The sequence below is a fragment of the Eleutherodactylus coqui genome, chromosome 3 (genome assembly GCF_035609145.1).
Source record: "Eleutherodactylus coqui strain aEleCoq1 chromosome 3, aEleCoq1.hap1, whole genome shotgun sequence".
NCBI classification, from domain to species: Eukaryota; Metazoa; Chordata; class Amphibia; order Anura; family Eleutherodactylidae; genus Eleutherodactylus; species Eleutherodactylus coqui.
Window position 1 is genome coordinate 251,319,526 of NC_089839.1, and position 24,457 is coordinate 251,343,982.

At 44.9% G+C, this 24,457-nt stretch overlaps 1 protein-coding gene across 1 annotated transcript; it reads right to left on the minus strand.

Moving 5' to 3' along the window:
- Positions 1–820: 820 nt before the first annotated feature.
- Positions 821–23,437, minus strand: LOC136621642 (flavin-containing monooxygenase 3-like). Its single transcript, XM_066597282.1, has 8 exons — positions 23,302–23,437; positions 21,104–21,292; positions 11,664–11,826; positions 6,116–6,258; positions 5,308–5,504; positions 3,747–4,102; positions 3,587–3,659; positions 821–1,828 (listed from the first exon to the last, which is right to left on the minus strand). The coding sequence occupies exons 1-8, from the start codon at positions 23,431–23,433 to the stop codon at positions 1,483–1,485; spliced, it is 1,599 nt and encodes a 532-aa protein (XP_066453379.1). The 5' UTR covers positions 23,434–23,437; the 3' UTR covers positions 821–1,482.
- Positions 23,438–24,457: the final 1,020 nt, after the last annotated feature.

Sequence of the window (24,457 nt, forward strand, 5' to 3'; positions counted from 1 at the left end):
TTGGGACTGTGATGACTCTAGCATTTAAAGTTTAGTGAGGCGCTAGTAGTTTACATAAGGCCTTGTAGGGGAAGTTGACAGGTTACTTACTGGGTAATAGTTTCATAATACCCTTAAGGTGTAATGCATATGATATGAAGTGTATGATGGGTCGATGATAGTTAATAGGATTGTAATAATACAGCAAGGCATGTGGAGCAGTATTACAGATTAGTGTAAGATGAGATGTGGGGACTGAATTGTTATAATTGTGTAATGACCTCTAGATACAGAAGTGATGTTAAATGACATTGCTGAGTGTCTATGTGTAAGGACGCTGCTCCTATGGAGGATTTGAGGTCCGGCCTACGGCCAGAGAAGTTATTCGTAATGGCTATATTGCAGTCAAGAGAAGTTGTAAAAGGCGCTGTCAATTATATAAGATCTCATGTGCCTTGCTGCTGCCAAGAGGACATGAGTAGGAGATTTACATGCTGGCGAGAGATACTGTGTGAAGGGGAAGTGTATTTTGAGTTGCAGAACAGTTGAAGCTAACTATTGCTTAAAAGAAAGTGTTAATGCCAAGTTGTTAAGTAATGTTAAAGTACCCAAACCCAGGCACTGAGCGCAATACTGTCCATCATGCACACGTTCAGTAAAAGTTACTTTTTAAGATAAATTACCTAGCTGTTCCAGGGCTACATAATATTTCCTCCACCACCTAAAAATTTATAACACAAACTTACTTAAGATTCTCAATAAATTATACCATGGGGAAGATATGGATCCCTGACGACCCCCTGTTCTGTCCCCCCTGTTAACCCCTCCCAATATTATATGCCAAGAGTAAAAGATTGTATTATAAGCTAAATAATACCAGACAGCTTAACTTAAGCCCCCTGCGTGGGGACAAGAGCATGTATGTTACTGTCTCACTCTTGGAGAAAAAAACCTTCAATAAAAACCGTTGAAACTAAAAGTTACTTTTTAAAATATATTCCGCTCTCCATCTGCACAACCATCCAAGACATGATTATCAAGTAGTTTGTCAGAAACTTACATTTTATCAGTAACAGAATACATATAAGAGTACATAAAGATGGTAACAGATTTATTTTAAGCATGAAATTGTTATTGTTCCCATAGCTCTCCCAAGTTCAAAATCCTTTTTACATCAATGTAAAATGTACTCTAAGAATTACACAATTAATGATGCTAACCACCAATAATCACATTAGTATTTTTTACAATACCATTGAATGAGATATAAAATATTGCATATATATGGGGATGCTGAGAGGAAGCATACATAGTTATACATTTTTATTGTGAATTATATGCTATTCCACTTCTATTCTGACAGGTTTCCATTGAATTTTGAGTACTGACAGAAATGAGAAGAGTCTAAAATATATAAATGTGTATTGATACAATTTAGAATTTTTTCAGTTTTTATATGGTATTTAGATGATAACAAACTCTCAAACTGTATTTTGTAACATATTAACCTCTTAGGATAATGGCTAAAAGCAGAATCCCAAAGCAAAGTATCCAAGGTATAAGCGACTCCAAATGAGATTTAGGATTTTGCTTTGGCAACCTTGTTCTTAGGGGCTTCTCAATTCGATCCCATTGGGTTAAAATTGCTTCTCGGGCTCCATCCCATTTTCCTGGGCCAGTCAGACGAAATTGATAGGGATTGCAGGGCCCAAAAACAACCTTCCATGCCAAAACTGGGTCTGTTAGGAACAGCTTCCATATGTTTAGATCCACTCCTATATCTGCAGAGAGATCATCCATGTACCCAATGTAATTTGTGCGACGGAAATTATTTTCGGCTGTTGCAAACCTTATTGTATAAAGAAAAGTAATAGTGTATTAATAGATATTAATGAATAGCCATCATATCAATATAATTCTAAAACCTTTGAAATTAATTCAGTACGCATTTATATGTTCACATATCAACAATTTAGAAAAACTATTCATAAAGCTCTTACTAGAAAATATGGAGTGCAAACAGCAATTCCCAGAATTGGCAGGTAGTAAATGTCTGATTTCTGGGGTCCCACCTCTGAGAGCCCAACCAATCATGAGAACACAGTCCCGTGACCTGCGTTCCTCTCTACTGCATTTGGAGTGAGCAAAAACGCAATTCTGACATTATATATTTTTTTCTGATGGAGTAAGCCATTTGGGATCAATAATGTGATATTTTAATAAACTGGACTTTTAACAGATATAGTGATACCAATTTTTCGATTTTGTTTAAAAAAAAATCATTTTTCAAGCAATGACCGAGAGAAGGCTTTTTTTAATTTTTAGAATTTTTTATTTTTAGCTTGGGACTTGAATTTGAGCTGTTGATTTCTCATACACTATAAGGGTTTCTTCACACAAGCGTGTTTTTGTGCATGAATTCATAAATGGGTGAGTGCTGCCTCTGATTGGCTGAGCGCAGGGACCAATCAGTGGCAGCCACAGTGCTCAGCCAATCAGAGGCAGCCCATTCAGCAGGCGGGTATTTTAAATCCCCAGCTGCTGAATACTCCTCAGAGCAGTGCAGCAGAAGAGCTGGCTAGATGCGGCTGAGCCCCGGCAGCTGAAGAAAGGTGAGTATTTTTTTTTTATCACCTTTTTTTCTTTTTCAGGGAAGGGCTTATATTTAAAGCCTTTCTCTGAAAAACAATTACAGGATGCCGGCAGCTGCAAACCCTACTGCAGCTGTCAACTGTGACAGCTGTGGTAGGGAATTCTTTATTCTCCGCAGGGATAAAGAATTCCTTTGCCGCATCTGTCACAGATGTGGCAGGTGCAGCAGGGAATTCTTTTTCCTCGCAGGGATGAAGGAAACATCTGCCGCATGCGGTTGAGGTGTTCTTTATCCCTGCAGGGACACGGCAGAGGTGGACAGGTAAGTATTTATTTATTTTATTTTTTTTACACTAAAAGTCTTGTTTTTTCAGGGAAGGGCTTATATGTAAAGCCCTTCCCTGAAAAACAATTCAGGGTTGCCGGCAGACCATTGCCCTCAATGGAGCCACCAGCAGCAGCTGTGGCTCCATTGAAGGCAATGCACGGACCTTCATACACGCGTGTTTTTGCACGTACATAGGTGTGCACCTATGTAAGCATAAAAACACACTCATGTGAAGCCACCCTAATGTATATGTATGGAGCACGTTCAGCACCCAAGCTTGCTTCATATACAGCATATGCTGGACAGCTATATAAGTGCTAACTGCAAAAGGTATGTGCAGTTAAGATGTAAGTAGTCATATGTATGCCACTGAAAAGTTAATATATTCACAAAAACTACTGATAAAAAATTACATTACAGAGTATTTTAGGCTGAAAAAAGATGTGTTTCCATCCAGTTCAGCCTCTTACCCCATGACCCAAATGTTGATCCAAAAGAAGGCTCACTTTAAACAGATGAACACATTTATCTCCTGCAGTGAAATCTGCCCAAACTACAATAGTCTTCAATTTGATTTGGAGTTCTAGAGCGTGGTAAACCCAGATAAACCATGACGATTACCAGATCTGTATTTACAATGAGCCATTTGATGAAGTAGGTACTAAAAATAATGATTTTAAAACATACCATTTTTTTCTGAGCTGTTCATCCTTTAGCATTTCTTTTCTAATTCCTTCAGTGTCTGGAAGTTTGTGTAATCCTAAAAATAAAATAATTTTTAAAGAATTAATTAATATTCCTTCCTCTATTATAGTATTTCCCTAAATATGGTTTCACAATTCCTTACCCTTGAAAAGTTTAGTGGCCCATCGAGACTGAAGTTCAGCGATCACCATTGTTGGCCCAACTGGAAGGATAAATGCAATGAATGCTATTGTTGGCTTTTCAATTCCCAGAGGGATTATCTTTTTGTAAAAAGATCCTTTGTTTTCATCCTTTTTAACAATCGATTCATCCAGAAAAGGAAAACTATAATCATAGCCTGTGGCCAGCAAAACGATATCAAGATTGTCCACAACAGAACCATCTGCAAAATGGACTGAGTTCTCAGTGAACCGGCTCACATGTGGCTTGATCATAATAGATCCTGACAAAATGCGGCTTGGAAGTTCCTCATTCACCAAAGGTTCTTTCCATACAGATCTGTGATTACAAATATTATCAATAGTAATTTCAGATAAGGAACATAGGATGTAGCTATAGTTGACATGACTGGCTTATCACAGTAACTCAATTTACAGCATTTTAGTACATTGAACTTGAGTTATAACACGTTATATGTTAAATTAATGTTTACTACAGCTATACAGTACAACAGTCAGATATTCAGTAAAGAAAATTACTGCATGTCTAAAATAGTTGTCTAAGTAATAACACATTTTTTTATTAATTCAGCTATATACGAGCTTAACCCTTTCCAATCCACTGTCTGACGTCTAAAGACATTCTGATTGAAGGCTGTACAGCTCCAATGTCGGAAGACGTCTGGCAGGGTATTCTTACTGTATATTACTGGCCGCCCTGTTGTCGGGGACCTCTCCAGCATGTCACATACCGCAGTACTGGCTCTAGCCAGCAGATGGTGCTATTGTATAATGGCAGAAAGAGAAAGCCCCCTAGAAAACCCTGAATCCAAAATTGGATTGCAAGGGGTTAAAATATGCAATATACAGCACTGTATTCTCACTTCTTAATTGGCAAAACCGTTCATTGACTGTCTTTCTACATAGATATATAGGATTTGGTCTCACAGTGGAATTCCTGTGTCACATTGTTCGGTGTGGATTTGGATTTATAATCCACAAATGAAATCAAAGGTAAATCATGAATTTCTGCAACAGATTTGCATTTGAGTTTACTGTGTTCTGCACACAGATTTAGCCCTTTTCAATGGGGAAAATCCACATAAAGACTTCTTCCTCAAGAATCTGCATCAAGATGCTACATATTACTTTTTTCCTTATGCCAATTTCAAGTCATGTTGTATAAACTATGGCATACATTACAGTAAAAGGAAGACTTTTAGGATGCAGATTTGATGTGGAATCAGCATGATATCAATTTCAAATATGCTGCAAAACATGCTGTGATCAAGGTCATATAATAGTAATAAGAGTAGAGAAAGATTACCAAAAGTGTGGTAAAGAATGAAGCAGAAGGTAAATATCCTTCTTCTAATACAATTAGAGTGAGCTCAGCTGCTTACTGCATACCACTATATTATTGAGCTCAGCGTATAAACAATATGTGCCCTCTCAGGTCCATGCTGAATATAATCGATCACACATGCATAACCTGAATATTCAATCATGTCATAAAACATAACATAATCATGTTCTTTAATTTACCCCTCTGGTTGTATGTTGTATAATTCATGGTCAAACTGATCATTCATGGCCTTCTTTAGCATCCATCGAGACACGGCTGGTGGCATTATTGTGCTGATCCAGTTTTTGTAACGACATATGAAGTCCAAATCAAAGGGAAGTCCTCCATTTTTACAGCGCTGAAGAACCCAAACCCCTTGTCTAGAGCTAAGATATACCTGGAAACAATCAATTATAGGCATCTTAACTAAAATAGGAACTACTGTATGACTAATAGTGCAATATGGAGGGCACAATAAGGATCAAAAGTTTGATAACACAGATTAGCCAAGGCAATTTATAGGAGGCAAATGCCTTCTGCTTTAAGAATATGTGTGGGTTTCTATTCACTTATGTAAGGAGGGAAAAATGAAAAAGGGTACTGGGGAGCTGATCAATATGAACCGCATGATGTAGGTAACGTTACATGAGTCACATGATTAAAGAACATAGGGTGAGACACATGGGACAGTAGTAAAAACAGGAGGACAAATGCAAAGCATGGGGTGTGCACATATGAGATGTACCTATTGTATACTGCTACGTTTTGGGATCATTTACGGTCCTGCTCCCTATGTTCTCTGCTCACCAGCTGCAAAGGCTTTGAGGGAGTCTTACAGACATTCATCTCAGGCAATTCAAAGCTCATGTCTAATACTGGGTTGCAACTCTAACCTTATCATAAGCCAATAGCATCTCCCTTCAGTGAGCTGGACTGGTTTACTAAGCAGGTCCTTTGCCATGCAGCTTTGCTGTGAAGATTAGTTTCTTATAGTGGAGTGAAATGTACCTGTGATGCTCTTGTGCACAATTCAGTAGAGATATCAACTCCAGTGTTGCCCATTCCAATTATCAATACTCGTTTTCCATCAAAACCAATGGGCCTTTTGTATTCTTGACAATGGATTATTTGACCTTTAAACTTTTCAATATCTTAAAAGAAATAAAGCAAATGGGTAAATTGGAAATTATATTCATATCAAAACATAACATGCAGAGACAAAGACTAGTGAGCAATTTTCATGGTAGACAAGACTTATCCACAAATTCAATGCTGGCTTTAGCTATTCAAAATCAACCTAGAGTGCAATAATGCTGACTTTGCTCATAGAGTGCAGAGCCTAATCCTCCCTAGCTACACAAATTAAAAAATAGAGGAGCAGTAGCAGCATCAGCCCTGATGGTGGACTGATGGCTAATTCTGCTTCTGCTCCACTATTTTTTAATTTGTGTAGCTAGGCAGGATTGGGCTCTGCACTACATAAGCGAAATCGGGGTAATAGCACGCCAGGTTGATTTTGAATAGCTATCTAGGGATTTGATTCACCTAGGGATTATTGACTGAAGCATTTTCAGTGTCAAGAATCAATACGCCTGATTTTGTTGTATTTAAAACTAATCTCTATATTTATTGACTTACATGGTCCTGACGATTTTGAGCTGACCAAATGACACATTGAACCCTTTCTTTTTTTTTTTTGACTCTTGACCCATCAACGAGAACCTTGAATCTTTCTTTTAATTATCAGTTTCTGAGTGTTGAACTTATTTAAGTTTAAAGGGGTTGTCCGGCCACACAGGGTATAACATTTTTATAATGCTGCTGCTTCCCTTTCAGTAAGGATAGTAACACACAGCATACAGGGGCTCAAACCGGCAGGCAGATCAGCTGGAATGTCATTTATTACCTTAGAATCTGATCTTCACTGCAGCTTTCAAAAATGGCGCCTCTGTGCTGCCTTCCCACAATGCTCTGCGCTCTCCCTCTTCTGTGTGTGCGCTCCCGATGGCAGTAAGAGGCATGAAAAAGCAGGATTTCATGGCCTCCCTCAGCTCACGTCCTAGCCCCGCCCACGACACGCCCACCTCTATTGAACTGCTCTACAGTCTCTCCCTGCCCAGGCCCCGCCCCCCGCTGCATACTATACTCAGAGGGGGTGTGGCCAGGGGAGACTGCGTTATACACTCATGGTTCAGGATAAAATCCTGGCATGAGTGTAAACAGCAGCACAGTGTATAGTGAATGGAGAGGGGCTGGGGAGAGCCAAGAGAGAACTCTCCTGCAGCCCCCCCCCCCCCCCCCACTGCAAGGCTACCTACTGCCCCCCCACCCTGCTAAAGTAAAACAAAACATTTACACACACACACACACACACACACACACACACACACACACACACACACACACACACACACTGCCCCTCCCACAGCAACCCCCCCCCTCACAATGACCCCCCCACAGTGCACTCTCCCACAGTGCCCCCCTAATGATCCCCCACAGTCCCCCCCTACAGTGCCACAAACAGTGCCCTCTACAGTACCCCCCACACATGCCCCCCCACAGTGCCCCCCCAGTGTCACCCCTACAGTGCCCTCCAAAGTACCCCCCCTACACATGCCACCCCCCCCCCAGAGTCCCCCCCAGTGCACTCCAAAGTAGCCCCCCTCCACATGCCCCCCCCCACAGTCCCTACATCCACAGCGTCCCTATACAGTGCCCCCCCCCCCTGTGACCTCCCCCACAGTCCCCCTTTACAGTGCCCACACACAAGTACACTAACAGCACCCCCTGCCCCTCCCCCCTACAAGTACAGTGATACCTATATATAGATAACACAGGATCCACCATTCACAACAGACACAGCTCCCCTCCTCCCCTCCCTGCACAGGCAGGATTATACATTGTGTGAAAAATTACTGTCACAGCCCCCTCCAACCCCACGTGACAAATTACTGTGACCGCACACACCCCCCCGCGACAAGTCTATGTGACCGCACACCCCACCGCGACAAGTCTGTGACCGCACACCCCACCGCGACAAGTCTGTGTGACCGCACACCCCACCGCGACAAGTCTGTGTGACCGCACACCCCACCGCGACAAGTCTGTGTGACCGCACACCCCACCGCGACAAGTCTGTGTGACCGCACACCCCACCGCGACAAGTCTGTGTGACCGCACACCCCACCGCGACAAGTCTGTGTGACCGCACACCCCACCGCGACAAGTCTGTGTGACCGCACACCCCACCGCGACAAGTCTGTGTGACCGCACACCCCACCGCGACAAGTCTGTGTGACCGCACACCCCACCGCGACAAGTCTGTGTGACCGCACACCCCACCGCGACAAGTCTGTGTGACCGCACACCCCACCGCTACAAGTCTGTGTGACCGCCCCCCCCCCCCGCGACAAGTCTATGTGACCGCCCCCCCCCCCCCGCGACAAGTCTATGTGACCGCACCCCCCCCCCCCCCCCGCGACAAGTCTATGTGACCGCACCCTCCCCCCCGCGACAAGTCTATGTGACCGCACCCCCCCCCCCCCGCGACAAGTCTATGTGACCGCACCCCCCCCCCCCCGCCCGACAAGTCTATGTGACCGCACCCCCCCCCCCCCCGACTTGTGACAGCCGGGTCTCCTGACACCCCTAACACACACACACACACCACTGCCCCCCCCACACCACTTGCACACATCCATCCATTCCCCCCCCCCCCCCACGAGCGCCCGCCCCTCCACTCATTCTTACCTTGGAGATGAAGAGCCAGCAGCCACGCCTCCCCTGCAGGCAGAACTGAGCTTCCCAGCGGCTGAAGTTCTTCTGCACATGCGCAGAGCTGTGCTGGAGAAGCGCGTCCCCGTCGTCCCGACAAGAAGAGGACAAGAGACTTGTCGGAACCATGGCAACCGAGGAGCAACACGGGGGGGGGGGCACCCCCCCCCAAAAGGTAAGTGAATAACTTCTGTTTGCCTCATTTACAATGCACAATGTATATTACAAAGTGCATTGTATTGGGCAAACAGAAGTAATGAGACCTAATGTTTATGGCCGGACAACCCCTTTAAAGCCTTATTTACATGCAAAGATGATCGCTCAAAATTAGTTCAAAAGATAGTTTGAGTGACAGTTTTGAGTGATCATTTTGCATAAGCTACTAATGGGCACTAATTAACATTAGTAGCTTATTAGCCTCATTTGCATGTATTCAGAGAACAGCAGGTGGCCTGATCTGTAAATACATCTCCCTTGTTCTGGTGGGGGCTGCATGCTGAATTCAATGTTATCAGCGCTCCCCACGGAGAACTCAGCGTGCCGTCCCTGCTATCAGGCATGATGGATTTTATGCTGTCTTTTAGTCAGTGATGAACGAAAAGTGACTGAAAACTGTACAATGGGCGTGCCTTTTACACGGAATGGCTATTGCGCAAAAGCCATTGTTTGGACTAGTAATCGAAATTTGTCTAATTAGCTGATTTAGGAAATACTAGGTACATTGAATTGTGAATTCTCATTAGTAATCCTGGAACTAATGAGATTCTTTATTATGCAAATATGGAGACATCATTAGAGACTAGTCTGTATAGGTAGTATAGTGGAGGAAAGCATTGGTATCCAGCACTATTTCTTGCCTATGCAGCGAGTTATTCTTTATGGGGACTGCCATAACCCAATAGTTGTCATTTTCCTCATTCTGCATATAGAGATTACAATACAAATCTAATGTATTTTTCTAATTATCCAGTATGCATACCCTTTAAGTCGTCTCGTTTTCTATTACTTAAAAGATCACTTCTCATTTGGATTATCCAATCCAGGGAATAGTCATGATTGGTTTGTTAGTCCTAGCCCTTAGGGTGCATTCACACGAGCGTAGGCATATTTACGTTCGCACGTGCGCAGCATATAATCGCCGGAAAGAACGTTTTTCGTCGATCATGACCAGAGCTAGAAAGCGTATTATCGTTTGTTCCTACTTTGCAAACTATCTTTTCGGCCATCGAATATGCGTTGGCGCGTATTTCGGTCGCATGTGTTCCGTTTTTTTTTGGGGTTGCCGTTTTTACGCGCCGTAAAATCGCCCATGCGAACGAATACATTTGAAACCAACGCCTCAGATGGCCACGTATATACGATTGGGCGCAAAAATGCGCCGTTTATGCGCTCGTGTGAACGCACCCTTAGGCTGCATTCCCATTAATATACATCGGCTCAGTTTTCACGCCAAGCCGATATACGTCGTCCTCATGCGCAGGGGGGGGGGGGGAATGGAAGAGCCAGGAGCAGGAACTGAGCTCCCGCCCCCCTCTCTGCCTCCTCTCCACCCCTCTGCACCATTTGCAATGAAAGGAGGCGGGACAGGGCAGGGCTAAGTTGAGAATTAGCCCCACCCCCATTCCACCTCTCCCCATTGGAATTAGTGCAGAGTGGCGGAGAGGAGGCAGAGGGGGCGGGAGCTCAGTTCCTGCTCCTGGCTCTTCCATCCTCCCCCCCTGCAGATGAGGACGACGTATATCGGCTCGGCTTGAAAACCGAGCAGATATACGTTCGTGGGAATGCAGCCTTATTGTTATATTTACATTAATAAAATGTTAGATATTATATTGTGGGGTTCTTTTTCTATGAGGGACATTTATTCTTATTAGATCTCCCTGCCTCGGTGATTTCTATATGTACATAACAGATGATAGGTAAGATAAGATAAAAAGTAGAGACAGAGCATAAAAGACGAGTACAAAGAAAATGTATATACATCAGAATTAGAGCGATTGCTTGAATTCAACAATGTGCATAATACAGTTCATATTCCAAAAAATATGCAGACAATGATTCAGATAATTGGCCCTAATGTTAATTGCAACTTGAATATTTGAATAAATTAAATAGATATTACATATAAATGATAAATGTATATATTTCTTAAACTGCATAAACTGAAGTCACACCGTGTAAAAAAAGTAATTAATATAAGATGTTCAGAAGAATCAGTACATAAACAATAAGCACAAGTACATTAATGTATCGTAAATAAAATCTCTGAACGAGACAGTGCATAAACATTCTTCATAAAAATGGTTTGTAGCGCACAATTGGATAATATATCTATTATGCAGTGAAATTTATTCACGTATATTTATTCCATCTATGAATGCATTCCCATTGATATCAACCGATTTTTAAAAAAAAAATAAAAAAAAAAACCTTATCTAGTAAAAATTCCAAATCTGATGATGTAATGTTTGACCAACAGGATATAATAGCACAGACAGACCCAGATGAGACTCATTAATACACGCAGATCCTCAGACCAGATCCAAAGTGTCTGGACTAACTAAATTTTCCACACTACTTACTTATGGACTAATTAAAGGAGTTGTAACACCATATAAAGTTATCTCCTATCCACAAGATAGGGGATTACCGTGGGATTGTGGGGTCTGACCTCTGGGTCTACCGCTGATTCTTTTTTTATATGGTATAGCATACTAGACCTGACCAAAGATTTTCCAAATTAGGTACAAAAATGGCAAAGTAAAAGCAACTATTTTATAACTACCTGGAAGGGTGTTCATGGCCGCTACTGGTTGTGCATGCTGACCTGTACAAACCATAACTGCATCAAAGATGTCTGTCTTCTTTTCTCCGTTACTTTCTGTAGTAACTAACCACTGACCAGTGACTGGGAAGTCAGAATGCTTCTCTACTCGGCAAACAGTTGTCTAAGTCCAAGAAGTCACAGACAAATATATGGAATATAATTGAGATAATATCAATAGGAGAATTTTACGTACATTGTGCATAATACATAAAGGGCTGCAGTTATGAATGATATCACAAAGAATTAAGGTTAAGGCTCCCTGTCCATGGGCGATGCGAGGTCCCGTGGCAGATCGCCGCCGCAGGAGCAGTCGCCGATTCTCCGACGGTCTGCCCTATCTGATAGGCTGGCCGCGAAGAATTGGGGCAATTCTGCGAATTGCCCACCGTGAGCGGAGAATCACAATGATTCTCCGCTCATGTACAGGTGGCGGCGCTTTCCATAGCAATGCTATGGAAACCGTCGGCCGGCGTGATTCGACGGCAGTTTAACACCGGCGAAATCACACCCGTGGACAGGCACCCTTATTTGTAGCGATTTTAGTAGATTGGAACACATTACCAAAATATTGCTGTCGGGTAGTTTTGACACAGGGTTCAAAGCAAGACACTAAATGCCTTGTCTCACCAGCGCAGATGGCAATCACAGCCTCAGGGGAAGACAGACAATTTTGTTGGAAATAAAGTTTCATACTTATTATTTATATAACACTCTGCTGTTTGTCTTTCCCGGAGAAGAGAAAGTCACTGCATTCTTCGCTGGTGTCTGGAGTGAGAGCTTGGTTGGATAATCTGAGTCACTGCACCAATTAATAGTGAAAATTATGCTTAAAGGTACATTTTAGGTGCTTTGCAAATCTTAGAAAAATGGAGTACTCTGATAACAAATGACCACAATCATTTTCCTAGTGTAATCAAGTTCTTCTGTTTACTCCATTAACCAGCAGAGGTATGTATACAAAAACATTTGCATCGAGGCTAGAACATGCCTCACTTGTAATAATTATAATTTATTATTTCGTTATTAGAGATGAGCGAACCTACTCTTTTCGAGTAATTACTCGATCGACTGCCGCGATTTTCGAGTACTTCTGTACTCGGGTGAAAAGAATCGGGGGCGGGGGGAGGCGTGGCGGAGCGGGGGGGTAGCAGTGGGGAACCCTCTCTCTCTCCCTCTCCCCCCCCCACTCCAACCCCCCACTCACCCACGGTGCCCCCCGAATCTTTTCGCCCGAGTACGGAAGTACTTGAAAAGCGCGGCGCTCGGGCGAAAAAGGGGCATGGCCAAGTACGCTCGCTCATCTCTTTGTTAAATCAAAAGAAAGAGGACATCTTAGTTGTCAGGCAGACTTCTTTCAGGACGATTGGCACTAAGCCTCATGAGAGCTCTGTACAATGGCCTTCTCATGGAGAACTGGTGCTGATATTATCCAGGGTTGTGTAGTCTGGTCTTCTTGTCTCAAAACACAAAAATTATGGGATGTTCTGACCAAGAAGATTATGCTAGATGTAATATCTGCAAGCTTCTTATGAAGGAAAATGGCAACAATATGACAGACTGAAGCATACAAGATGAACGATGGATATTAAATAGATACAAGACAGAAAATGGCATTATATTTACTGCCCAAACAACCAGCCCTGATGGTGTGCTGAAGGCGATACGAGAAGCTAACAGTCAAACACCAGAGCGCTAGTTAAATAGTCAAGTTAGTGCGCCACCTACCTTACAAGCATTTCTTATATATGTATCTTTATGGGTGACTGAGATTTGGGTGAACTATTATATTTTTAGCATTGGGGCAAAACACAATGCTAAACATGGACAAAATTTGGAAAAGCTGGGATATTGGTATAGCAACTAAACGCAGGATAGTGCAAACCGCTGTTTTCCGCATAGCCAAGTGCAAACCGCTGTTTTCCGCATAGCCATAGTGAAAGCTGGACTGCGAAAAATGCTGATAGGAGGATTGATGCGTTTGACCTGTGGTGCTGGCGAAAGCTGCTGCGTATGCCCTGGATGGTGAGAGTAAGAAACAAAAGTCCTGAAGTGTATATGACCCGATCTATCACTGTAGGGAAAGATAATCTATAATGCTTGGACAGATCAGTGGCAAAAGAAGACCCGGTCGCCAAAGGACACGATGGCTGATATAGTCAGAGCTGATACAGAGCATGGATATCCCACAACTGAAGGGAAGCAGTGAAAAATCGAAATACATGGAGGGAGAGAGACTTTAGTGTCACATAGGGTCGTGAATAGAGATGAGCGAGCACCAAAATGCTCGGGTGCTCGTTACTCGGGACGAAATTTTCGCGATGCTCGAGGGTTAATTTCGAGTAACGAACCCCATTGAAGTCAATGGGCGACCCGAGCATTTTTGTATATCGCCGATGCTCGCTAAGGTTTCCATTTGTGAAAATCTGGGCAATTCAAGAAAGTGATGGGAACGAAACAGCAACGGATAGGGCAGGCAAGGGGCTACATATTGGGCTGCATCTCAAGTTCCCAGGTCCCACTATTAAGCCACAATAGCGGCAAGAGTGCCCCCCCCCCCTCCCAAAAATTTTTACATCTGAAAAGCCCTCATTAGCAATGCATACCTTAGCTAAGCACCACACTACCTCCAACAAAGCACAATCCCTGCCTGCATGACACTCCACTGCCACTTCTCCTGGGTTACATGCTGCCCAACCCCCCCTCCCCCACACGACCCAGTGTCCACAGCGCACACCAAAGTGTCCCTGCGCAGCCTTCAGCTGCCCTCATGCCACACCACCCTCATGTCTATTTATAAGTGCGTCTGCCATGAGGAGGAACCGCAGGCACACACTGCAGAGGGTTGGCATGGCTAGGCAGCGACCCTATTTAAAAGGGGTGGGGCGATAGCCCACAATGTTGTACAGAAGCAATGAGAAATATAATCCTGTGCCACCTCCATCAGGAGCTGCACACGTGGGCATGGCAATGGGGAACCTATGTGCCAGACACCATTCTGTCAAGGTGTCTGCATGCCCCAGTCAGACCGCGGTTTTTTATAAATAGTCACAGGCAGGTACAACTCCGCAATGGGAATTCCGTGTGCACCCACAGCATGGGTGGCTCCCTGGAACCCACCGGCTGTACATAAATGTATCCCATTGCAGTGCCCTGGACAGCAGAGCCAACATCAGATTAAATGCAGGTGGGCTTCGGCCCACACTGCATGCCCGAACCTGACCGGGGTTTTTAATTCATAGACACAGGCAGGTACAACTCCCTATTGGGAAGTCCCTGTGGACCGACAGCATGGGTGGGTGCCAGGAAGCCACCAGCGGTACATAAATATATCCTATTGCATCACAGCTGAGGTAATGTCATGTTTAATGCAGGTGGGCTTCGGCCCACAATGCATGCCCCAGTCAGACTGGGGTTCTTTGGAAGTAGACACATGCAGTTACAACTCCCTGTGGACCCACAGCATGGGTGTCTCCCTGGAACCCACCGGCGGTACATAAATATATCCCATTGCAGTGCCCAACACAGCTGATGTAACGTCAGCTTTAATGCAGGTGGACAAAAAATTAATTGGATTACACTGTAGACGAGGGCCCCAAAAAATTGGTGTACCAACAGTACTAATGTACGTCAGAAAAATTGCCCATGCCCAACCAAGAGGGCAGGTGAAACCCATTAATCGCTTTGGTTAATGTGGCTTAATTTGTAACTAGGCCTGGAGGCAGCCCAGGTAAAATAAAAATTGGTTCAGGCGCAAGTTTCAACGCTTTAATGAGCATTGAAACGTATAAAAATTATTTACAAAAATTATATGACTGAGCCTTGTGGGCCTAAGAAAAATTGCCCGTTCGGCGTGATTACGTGAGGTTTCAGGAGGAGGAGGATGAATATAATACACAGATTGATGAAGCTAAAAGGTCCCCGTTTTTGATGGTGATAGAGAACGATGCTCCCATCCGCGGGTGCAGCCTTCGTATTGTTTAGGTACCGCTGCTGTCCGCTGGTGGAGAAGAAAAGTCTGGGGAAATCCAGGCTTTGTTCATCTTTATGAGTGTAAGCCTGTCGGCACTGTCGGTTGACAGGCGGGTACGCTTATCCGTGATGATTCCCCCAGCCGCACTAAACACCCTCTCTGACAAGACGCTAGCCACAGGACAAGCAAGCACCTCCAGGGCATACAGCGCGAGTTCAGGCCACGTGTCCAGCTTCGACACCCAGTAGTTGTAGGGGGCAGAGGCGTCACGGAGGATGGTCGTGTGATCGGCTATGTACTCCCTCACCATCCTTTTACAGTGCTCCCGCCGACTTAGCCTTGACTGGGGAGCGGTGACACAGTCTTGCTGGGGAGCCATAAAGCTGTCAAAGGCCTTAGAGAGTGTTCCCCTGCCTGTGCTGTACATGTTGCCTGATCTCCGTGCCTCCGCTGCTACCTGGCCCTCGGAACTTCTGCCACTAGCGCTGTCGGATGGGAATTTTACCATCAGCTTGTCCGCCAGGGTCCTGTGGTATAGCATCACTCTCGAACCCCTTCCTCTTTGGGTATGAGAGTGGAAAGGTTCTCCTTATACCGTGGGTCGAGCAGTGTGTACACCCAGTAATCTGTAGTGGCCAGAATGCGTGTAACGCGAGGGTCACGAGAAAGGCATCCTAACATGAAGTCAGCCATGTGTGCCAGGGTACCTGTACGCAACACATGGCTGTCTTAACTAGGAAGATCACTTTCAGGATCCTCCTCCTCCTCACGCTGAAAGGATGACAGGCAAGCAGCATGGGTACCCTCAGCAGTGGGCCAAGCTGTCTCTTCCCCCCTCCTCCTCATCTTCCTCCTCCCCCTCCTCCTCAACGCGCTGAGATATAGACAGGAGGGTGCTCTGACTATCCAGCGACATACTGTCTTCCCCCGCCTCTGTTTCCGAGCGCAAAGCGTCTGCCTTTATGCTTTGCAGGGAACTTCTTAAGAGGCATAGTAGAGGAATGGTGACGCTAATGATTGCAGAATCGCCGCTCACCATCTGGGTAGACTCCTCAAATTTTCCAAGGACCTGGCAGATGTCTGCCAACCAGGCCCACTCTTCTGTAAAGAATTGAGGAGGCTGACTCCCACTGCGCCGCCCATGTTGGAGTTGGTATTCCACTATAGCTCTACGCTGCTCATAGAGCCTGGCCAACATGTGGAGCGTAGAGTTCCGCCGTGTGGGCACGTCGCACAGCAGTCGGTGCACTGGCAGATTAAACCGATGTTGCAGGGTGCGGAGGGTGGCAGCGTCCGTGTGGGACTTGCGGAAATGTGCGCAGATCCGGCGCACCTTTCCGAGCAGGTCTGACAAGCGTGGGTAGCCTTTCAGAAAGCGCTGAACCACCAAATTAAAGACGTGGGCCAGGCATGGCACGTGCGTGAGGCTGCCGAGCTGCAGAGCCGCCACCAGGTTACGGCCGTTGTCACACACGACCATGCCCGGTTGGAGGCTCAGCGGCGCAAGCCAGCGGTCGGTCTGCTCTGTCAGACCCTGCAGCAGTTCGTGGGCCATGTGCCTCTTCTCTCCTAAGCTGAGTAGTTTCAGCACGGCCTGCTGACGCTTGCCCACCGCTGTGCTGCAGTGCCGCGCGACACCGACTGCTGGCGACGTGCTGCTGATGACACATCTTGATTGCGAGACAGAGGTTGCGTAGGAGGAGGGTGGTTTAGTGGAGGAAGCATACACCCCCGCAGATACCACCACCGAGCTGGGGCCCGCAATTCGGGGGGTGGGTAGGACGTGAGCGGTCCCAGGCTCTGACTGTCCCAGCCTCCACTAAATTCACCCAATGTGCCGTCAGGGAGATATAGTGGCCCTGCCCGCCTGTGCTTGTCCACGTGTCCGTTGTTAAGTGGACCGTGGCAGTAACCACGTTGGTGAGGGCGCGTACAATGTTGCGGGAGACGTGGTCGTGCAGGGCTGGGACGGCACATCAGGAAAAGTAGTGGCGACTGGGAACTGAGTAGCGCGGGGCCGCGGCCGCCATCATACCTTTGAAAGCCTCCGTTTCCATAACCCTATACGGCAGCATCTCCAGGCTGATAAATTTGGCTATGTGCACGTTTAACGCTTGAGCGTGCGGGTGCGTGGCGGCGTACTTGCGCTTGCGCTCCAACACTTGCGCTAGCGACGGTGCGCTGAGAGACATTGGTGTATGGGGCCGAGGTCAGCGGAGTTGAGGGTGTGGGTACAGGCCAGGAGACGGTACTGCCTGTGTCCTGTGAGGGGGGTTGGATCTCAGTGGCAGGTTGGGGCATAGGGGGAGAGGCAGCGGTGCAAACTGGAGGCGGTGAACGGCCTTCGTCCCACCTTGTGGGGTGCTTGGCCATCATATGTCTGCGCATGCTGGTGGTGGTGAGGCTGGTGGTGGTGGCTCCCCGGCTGATCTTGGCGCAACAAAGGTTGCACACCACTGTTCGTCGGTCGTCTGCACTCTCAGTGAAAAACTGCCAGACCTTTGAGCACCTTGGCCTCTGCAGGGTGGCATGGCGCAAGGGGGCGCTTTGGGAAACAGTTGGTGGATTATTCGGTCTGGCCCTGCCTCTACCCCTGGCCACCGCACTGCCTCTTCCAACCTGCCCTGCTGCTGCCCTTGCCTCCCCCTCTGAAGACCTGTCCTCAGTAGGTGTAGCAAACCAGGTGGGGTCAGTCACCTCATTGTCCTGCTGCTCTTCCTCCAAATCCTCTGTGCGCTCCTCCCTCGGACTTACTCCAATTACTACTACCTGAGTGATAGACAACTGTGTCTCATTGTCATCGTCCTCCTCACCCACTGAAAGCTCTTGAGACAGTTGCCAGAAGTCCCCAGCCTCATCCCCCGGACCCCGGGAACTTTCCAAAGGTTGGGCATCAGTCACGACAAACTCCTCCGGTGGGAGAGGAACCATTGCTGGCCATTCTGGGCAGGGGCCCGGGAACAGTTCCTGGGAGTCTGCCTGCTCCTCAGAATGTGTCATTTTCATGGAGTGAGGAGGCTGGGAGGAAGGAGGAGCAGCAGCCAGAGGATTCAGAGTTGCAGCAGTGGACGGCGCAGAATTCTGGGTGGTCGATAGATTGCTGGATGCACTTTCTGCCATCCATGACAGGACCTGCTCACACTGCTCATTTTCTAATAAAGGTCTACCGCATGGACCCATTAATTGTGAGATGAATGTTGGGACGCCAGAAACGTGCCTCTCTCCTAATCCCGCAGCAGTCGGCTGCGATACACCTGGATCAGGAGCTCGGCCTGTGCCCACACCCTGACGTGGACCTCCGCGTCCACGTCCTCTAGGCCTACCCCTACCCCTCAGCATGCTGTTTTACCAGTAGTGTAGAAACAGAACGCTGTAATTAAATGTGCCGCTTATTGGCCTGTGGTTGGAGGCCGACTTCGCTTACGGAACGCACAGCAGAGCCAGGAAACAATTATGCGCACGCCTGTAGTGAGACGTAGGTGCGTATGACTGAGCAAGTGGAATTCACAGCGCAGAAGCAGTCAAGTGGCCAAAGGCCAGTAGTAGGCCTTAAGTATTTTGCTTCTATTTTTTAAAATGCTGAGATGATACAGCAGACAGATACTGTAGGCAGCGTATAATATGTATACTGTTTCCCTCTGGCGGGATGACGGCGGTGATGTAACAGACAGCAGACCCAGGGAAACAATTTTGCGCAAGCCTGCTGTAACGCTTAGCTGCGTATTAATTAGGACTACTACCCCCAGCAGACACGCAGTAAACGGAAGACGGTCACAGGCAGCCCAAAAATAGTATTTTTCCCCAATTTTTTTGAAAAAGCCCACTGCCTATATAGCCTGGATATCTCTTTCCCTGCCTCACCAGTACTGGCCCTATACTCTGTACAATGACTGCAGACTGAGGACGCAATGCTCTGCATGCCCGATATACAAAAAAAAAAAAAAAAAAAAAAAAAAAAAAAAAAAAAAAAAAAAAAATTGTGCCACACTGCTAAAAGCAGCCTCAACAGTACTGCACACGGTCAGATGTGGCCCTAAGAAGGACCGTTGGGGGTTCTTGAAGCCTAAAATCACTCCTAACGCTCTCCCTATAGCAGCTCCGGCACCAGCAGCACTGTCCCTGATCTCTGTCAGAATGCATCTGTGGCGAGCTGCGGGAGGGGCCGATTTATATACTCGGGTGACACCTGATCTTGCCAGCCACTCACTGCAGGGGGGTGGTATAGGGCTTGAACGTCGCAGGGGGAAGTTGTAATGCCTTCCCTGTCTTTCTATTGGCCAGAAAAGTGCGCTAACGTCTCAGAGATGAAAGTGCAAGTAACTCGAACATCGCGTGGTGCTTGCCTCTAGTAACGAGCATCTCGAACACGCTAATACTCGAACGAGTATCAAGCTCGGATGAGTACGTTCGCTCATCTCTTGTCGTGAACTAAACAGCTAACAAAAACATTATATCTTGCCCCGACTTTTCTGCTCAGCCCTCCTATGTGCGTATATCTAACCCTGTCTTTTTATAAAAATATTTTTAATTATAATTTGTATTTGTTTTTTCCAGTAATGCATGTGAATTATGTATTTCTGACATGTCCATCCTTTCACATTTGCCAAATATTTTAGTACTTCTTTAATAAATGTTAAATTATAATAGGGACCTTGTCAGCAATTTCCTCCTTCAATTTAATGTTACAGTTGTGATTTATTTTTTTCAGATTCTAGTAGACTAACGAGTTGCCACTTTTAGGGCGCCCACCCACTGGCGTTTGCGTTTTCCGTGGCGTTTTTCGCGCCTTTTCCATTCATTTCCATTGACATTCATGGGTGCATTAGGAGAAAAATAAGGACACATATGCAACTGACAGTTCCTATGTTAAAAATCGCAACGCACCGCAAAAAAAAACGCCAGTGGACAGGAGTACATTCAATTCTAATTGCTCTTGAGAAAAACGCAAAGAAGGAAAAAAAAAAAAAAAAAAAAAAAATCGCCAGTGGGTGGGCGCCCTTAGCTGCGGAATATGTTGGCACGATACAAATAAAGTTTATTATTATTATTATTATAGCACTCATAATTTAGAGCTGATGGCTGAACTTGCAAATCCATGTGCAGCTCAGCAGTCAGCTCTAAATCACAAGCATTAGCGGCGCTTGTGTAATAGCACCTTTCTTGTGGTTTTTAATTTGCTTTAAACTGTTTACTATGTCTAAATTATATATTAGGAGTAAGACTGCACAAAAATATATATATAGCAAATGTATGTACTGCGGAATGTATGGATGTATGTAGTAGCAATGGTACTACATCTAAAAAAAGACAAATTAGTTTTGAAATCTAATTTATTTTAATTTACGTAACTTTATGTAATACATTTATTTTGCTGTATTTAATAATTGACCTTACTAGAATTAGCATGTGAAATATAAACCATTCTTACCTTAAATTTTATGTATTGCAACAGTTTAAAATGCTCTGTGTAGAGCTTGATGTATTCAAAGTATTTGTGGTTTGGTAAAAAGTTTGGAAAATCATCCGGCATTGGAAAGTCACTAAGACACATTATTTCTTTGGAAGCATTGCTGACCAAAGACTTGTAGATGCTGGCTCTACCTTCTTCTACTTCATCCTGAAATAGTATAAAAACAAGGACAGCGCTCCAAGGTTAAAATATAAACAAAATCAGAATTCTCCAAACTGGAGGGAACTCAGCTGGTATCACCAGTCCACCCACAATAGGCAGAAGTGCTGCAAAAGGAAGAAGCAGAAGACATCTGGATGCCAAATTCTGCAAAAGTGAGTCGTGACTAGCAGAAGTCGTCATGGCGGATAAAGAAGAAAAGGACTCCAATCAGAGAAGAACTGGGAGTCCCTTTTAACATAAATGCTTATTCTCCTTCTGTGTTTGGTCAGAATGATGGGCTATAATATATTTGTTTGCGAAAGAACAACTCCCTGTATACTCTTACCATTGTTAAAGCTATACTTGGAGTTGGAATTTTGCATGGTATAAGATTACATGCTAGCGTTAAACCTGACTTTGCAATTGCTTACTGCCCTGTTTGTTTTTGGGGTCTATATTTACAGTATGTCATCAGCTTGGTTCTGATACTGGATTTGTGTTATGAGCTTGGTTCTGGTGCAGCGTTTGTGTACCGAGGATAATCTTGATGTTGTATTTGTGCTACAGAAGGCAAAGGTAAACAGGTTACGGATGTGCTTGTGCTTTAAGCTGAAATGTGCCAGCCCATGGGAGCATGGGTAGTAGTCTGTGTGAGAGAGAAGACCATGGGAGCAGCTTGTGTAACAGAAGGACATAGTGAAAGTCTGCATAACAGAGGGAGAGACTGTAGGAAGCTGTCATACTAGTATTATGTTGGAACAGAAAGGGCACATTATTACTTTTAAGCCTATTATTGTCTAGTGGGCACAAAGAGGCGTTATTACTTTGTGGGGACACAAAAAGGACATTATTACTGTGTAAGGGGCACAAAGGTGGGCAATATCACTGTATGGGGCCTAAAAGCAGCACCACTACTGTTTGTGGCCACTGAAAATATCAGTGTTATTGTGTGTGGATGTTTTTACTGTGTGGGGTACTAATAATGGCACTTTTACTGTGTTGAGCACCATTACCGATTGGGGCACAATATAGAGCACTGGCTGTTTGGCACAATTATTTTTGGGTCACTCACTATCTGATATTATTGTTTTCAGGAGTGTCATCTGTGTGGAACTGTTTTCTTTTGTGAACAACTTGAGCTATGATACCATATTAGATGTCACAACATTCAAATACACTTTGAGAGCAATGTGGCATATGGTAGGTTCAGCTTTGAGGGTAAATGGGGCAGCTACAGACACGGAATTGAAGATAGCAGCAGAATAGGGAGTTTGTGAACTGTAGGTCGGGAAAAGGTAGAGAGGGTACTAGAAAAGTAAGGAGGCAAAGATGTTTGGAGTGCAAACTCTGCAGAGGGAAGTAAAATCTGAAAAAAGCCTTCATGGTGGTCTGGGCTGGATGGGAAAAATAAGAAAGTGAATGACTACAGTCAAAGATCCCCTATGATTATGTGATTTAATTGTACTGTATTCACTTGTAAGGTCTGCAGAATGCCTATGTAGAACAGGTATCTACTACTATTACTACTCAGTAATCGTCTTAGTAGTAGTAATATTATTGAGTTGCTGTGTAATGGTTATGGTAGTGGTCATGGTATTATTTGAGCCTTATATAGTAGTATCAATAGCTTATATTGGTCTTTGCATAGTGCATTTTGTTCAGTAATTGTTTGAAGGTAATATTTCATCACTGTAGGGTGGTAATATTTTGTCCTGTATAGTGGTATTTGATAACTATGTATATATGTAAAACATCAGGGTTGGGCATATGCCTTGGAGCTTTTGCCTCTAATTTTTCAAGACCCTAGCAACACCCCTGGATTCGATTTGAGATCTCTTTATGCTGTCTTTATACTGACTGAATGTGACTATATTGTTGTTAGTATTTGGGGCCCCATTTTTTACTTTGTCCAGGGTCACACTTTGCCTAAAAATGGCCCTGCTAACAGAGAAAAGTAACAATTGTGGGACAACTCATTTTTTTTTTACAATTCTAGGAAGAGGTGGTGCACTCACAGTAAATCTCCAGAGGCCTCCAATATCGTTACTTCTTTCAAAGCATGTAGGCTCAAGACCTTCCTCTAAACATGCCTTAATAGCTCCCAAACCGCTGATTCCAGATCCAATGACAGCAACTGTTTTAACCATGGTTTTATCTACAGGATGAAGAAAAAAAACATTGTAAATCCAAATGTTAATTAGCGACAGGTTTGGCTGTATATTTCTGTTTTCTCAATTCTTTTGACATTTAATATAAACCTATTAGGTGCACAATCCAGTGGAAAGTATATGTACGGGCTTATACGGATGGGCGTATATTGGTAGGGTTTCCACATGCGGCTGATATACGCTGCCCCTGTCTGCAAGAGTGGGAGGCAGGACGGGAGCTAGTGCACTGAGCCCCTGCCCCCTCTCCGATAAGTTCTGCCCCACCCGCCCCCTCCCATTGCAAACAGTGGTGAGGGACAAAGAGAGGGGGCCAGAGCTCAGTGCACTAACTCCCAGCCCGTCCTGCCTCCTCCGCTTGCAGAGAGGGGCTGCATTTATCGTCCGGGTGTGAAAACCCGACCAATATACGCCCATCTGAATAAGCCTTAATGCTGAAAGGGATATTCTGGAGGCTATATATTTTTTCAAGCTTTCACCTATCCACTGGACAGGTGAAAACTGATAGATCGGTGGAGATCCAAATGCTGGAACCCCCACTGATCCCAAGAACAGGGGTCCTGCAGTCAGGAGGAGATTCACTGAAGCTGTGGATTCCAGAATAAAAACGGCATTTCATGGATAAAAAAAAAATCTACCAAAATCATACTTACATGTTTCAAACAGACTTCCTAATCATATATTCTTTTACAAAATGAACATCCTTAAAATGCACAAAAGAACCAATGAGGGAACAAAAAGTCACGGCCAATAACAGAATAACATTAATTATGCTCCATCTGTGAACAGCAAAGCATCTAAAATCCAATAACAGAATGAGCTCTCCTTCTGACACCAGCTCACCACCAGAGCTGCTGTTTCCATTTGTGATTTTCTCTTTCCAACCTCAGTTTACTATCAGGACTGATGTTTGTATCTGCTTATTTGGCATTCAGGGCCTAATAATCTTGGCTATTGCATCTCAGGTATATTCACCAGCCTCTAGCTGCCGTCTCCAGTATATACA